This window comes from Cnephaeus nilssonii (genome assembly GCF_951640355.1).
Source record: "Cnephaeus nilssonii genome assembly, chromosome: 2".
Classification (NCBI taxonomy): Eukaryota; Metazoa; Chordata; class Mammalia; order Chiroptera; family Vespertilionidae; genus Cnephaeus; species Cnephaeus nilssonii.
Genome location: NC_137073.1, coordinates 71862913 through 71865839, shown reverse-complemented (window position 1 = coordinate 71865839; position 2927 = coordinate 71862913). Strand labels below are relative to the sequence as shown.

At 46.3% G+C, this 2927-nt stretch overlaps 1 protein-coding gene across 1 annotated transcript; it reads left to right on the top strand.

Annotated features, from left to right (window-relative positions):
* Positions 1-630: 630 nt before the first annotated feature.
* SPZ1 (spermatogenic leucine zipper 1) lies at positions 631-1713 on the top strand (the record flags this gene model as incomplete). The annotated part of the gene is made up of 1 exon (XM_079780716.1): positions 631-1713. One exon carries the CDS (start codon positions 631-633, stop codon positions 1711-1713), a length of 1083 nt encoding a protein of 360 aa, XP_079636842.1.
* Between the last annotated feature and the right edge of the window lie 1214 nt (positions 1714-2927).

The following is a 2927-nucleotide window of genomic DNA, read 5'->3' as shown; positions in this document are numbered from 1 at the left end:
GCAGCATCTCTCCTTGAGGGGAAGCAAGAAGGGCTCCAGGTGCCCGGAAGGGATGGGGGATCTCAGCCAGGCAGGACCTCTCTCCGCCGCGCACTTAGGTGGCAGGGAAACACTGCGGTTACGGTTGTGGTTGTGGGTGGTGGGAATGAGGCAGAAGAGTCACTAAATGCAGTTAGAATGAGATGAATAAAAACCTAGACATCCCTCTGGGGTGAGGCGTGGGATTAGCTCAAGGGTGATTCTGAAGCATGAGTCACGGGGTAGGGGGTTAAGAGGCTTCGATTGTGACACAAAGGAAACAGAAGCGGGGGATAGGCCACGGTGCAGTGACACAATAAAGACCTGGTTGCTAGGGTCAGGGGATAAATGCCAGGAGCCTGGAGGAGGAGAGATGGGGCCCTAGGTCCTGTCCAGGCCCCTTTCCCACCCACCCTCCCCCCTAGGTTGTCTGAGATGTCACCTTCCACCTAAACACCATCTACCTGGCTTCAGACTTGAACTCTGGTCTCTGACTGCCGCTTAGCTCCATCTTCTCTAACCATTTGCATAGAGGACCATCACCTTCCTGGAATCTCTAAGGGTGTCTTGTTTCCCCGCGCCCCGCTCACCAGCCCTGTTAGCTCAGCTGAGATGGAAGTGCCCTGCCTCTCCAGAACCCCTAAACCTTCTCCCAAACTCAATCGGGACTCTTTGGGCCCTAAGACTGTCATTGCCTTACTTGAAATAGAATCACTTCCCCCCGTCTCCTGGAGTTCTGGCTCTTCCTTACGTAACAGTTGCCATCGAGAAACTAAACAACAGACTAGAAAGAAGTGTGAAAAATTATTAAAAGACATTAAGGAGACCCTTAAAAGCATGAAAAGTTGTGAAAAGAAGACTGCAGAAACAAAAGAATCCTCGGAGGAAACTGAGATCGCTGAGGAACTGTCAGAACTTAAAGAAAAAGTCAGAGGGCTCGATAAGATAAACAAAGTGCTATTGAAAAGGCTGCTTTTCAACGAGCAGAGTGCGAAGAAACAGATGATGATACTGGAAAACCAGAGCTCGGACGACACAGTACAAGGTTTGGCATGGGATGTGGTCGACCCTTCAGAAGAAGAAAGAGCTATTAATGAAACTCAACTAAATAAGGAAAAAGCAGAGCCTGGATTCCATCACGTTCAAGAAGAAAATACCAAACTTAAGAACAACATGGAGCTGTTGCTACAGGAAGCGGAACACTGGAGTGTGCAACATGCCGAGCTGAGTGAGCTAATGAAATTGTACCAGAAATCTCAGCACAACTTAAGAGCATCTCGTGAAAGTAACAGATTCCATTTCCAAATCCGACCGCATAACGTGTGGGCTAATTATGAGCTGGAGGCACAGATGAGAAAACTGAACCATAACACGCATTCCTTGCATGTGATCACAGCTTTGCTGGAGAACGAATGCCAAATCCTTCGGCACAGAGTAGAACTTCTCAAGGAACTCCATCGCCAGAAAGACGCAGCTCTGGGAAGGAAGCCAACCCAGGTACACTGTGAACAGGACAGGAAGGCAGGAAGGTATAAGCAGAACATGCAAGACACGGAAGTTACATTTCAGATCAGAGACAGATTTTATAAAAACCTGGATTCTTGTCGTAATAAGAAAGCTCGTAACAACAGATTCAATCGTTGTCTTGCAAAAGCTCTTCGGAGAAAGAAGAAGCCAGTCAGCAGGCTAAGATAGAAACTACCAAAAGCAGAAGAAAAGGCAATTCTTAAAAAAAAAAACTCTAAGACATCCAACTCCAGGCATCACCAACCACCAAACCTAGGGTAGATCTGCTGGTTCAACCAAGAAAAAGCTATGGAACAAGAAGATGAACACATTATTTATTACCTCAGTGGTTACATCAGTTGGGTCTTTCAAGACCATTAGTGTCAACATCAAGTTCCTAACTTGTCATCTTTACAACCGGCTTGTTTTTGTTGTTATTAGATAGAGATCCTATGACACTTTAACCAAAGGAAAAAAATCTGAATAAAAACCAGAACAAAGGAAAGGTTTTTTTCTTCTTTTTTTAAATCATTACCTGGGGTGAGGGTGGGGTTCTGGGGGGGGGGGGGACGTTGTAACACTTTAATAATGAATTTTTAAAGCCCACTTTGTAAATGCATTTCCTTTTTTCCTATCATCCATTGAAGGGTGGGAAGTACTAGAGTTTAAAAAAAATGCTGACAAAACACCCCTACAGTTTTTCTCTTAAAAATTTCTCCATCCCCTGAATCTACTTTTCCCCAGTATTCCTCTCAACTAGTGAAGGCAGACATAGCAGGCAGAAGAGGGCCCTGGGGAAGGTTACCTGGGCTTGCTTAGAAGAGATGTGTATCTAGACTTTGTTCTGCAGAGAAGTGCCTTCCATGCCTTCAGGTGGGTGCCATAGAATTGGCCGAGGCAGAAAGCGGTATCTTCTGTTAAGGGAGCTGGACTTCTAGGTCTAGACACTATGGAGCAGATGCATTTCTCTCTCTTCCTCCCATCAAGCAAGCGAAAAACCCTGAACATATGTGTAAAATGGACACAAGACTCTGAAAGACGGAGAGAAGGCGAGAGACTTTCCAGTGACCCTGGGTTTAAGGAACAGCATGGTGTTGAGTTCCCTGGGTTTTCTTTTTGTCTCTTTTATATCCCGAACCGAGTGCTTGAGCAGCCCACAACCCAGAAATGCCAATTCATTTAGACAAAATATCCCACCCCCCAAAGCCTGCTTTCTCTTGCCAATGGAGGAGGAAAGGGACAGAATGGCCAGACAAATCTTTGAACAAAAGCTGTCCTGCTCTACCTAAACTGCAAGGAAAATGCCATGCCTCCATCCTCACCCACATTATCAAATACTAGAAGCCCGGTGCATGAAATTCGTGCACGGTGGGGAGGGGGGTCCCTCAGCCCAGCCTGCACCC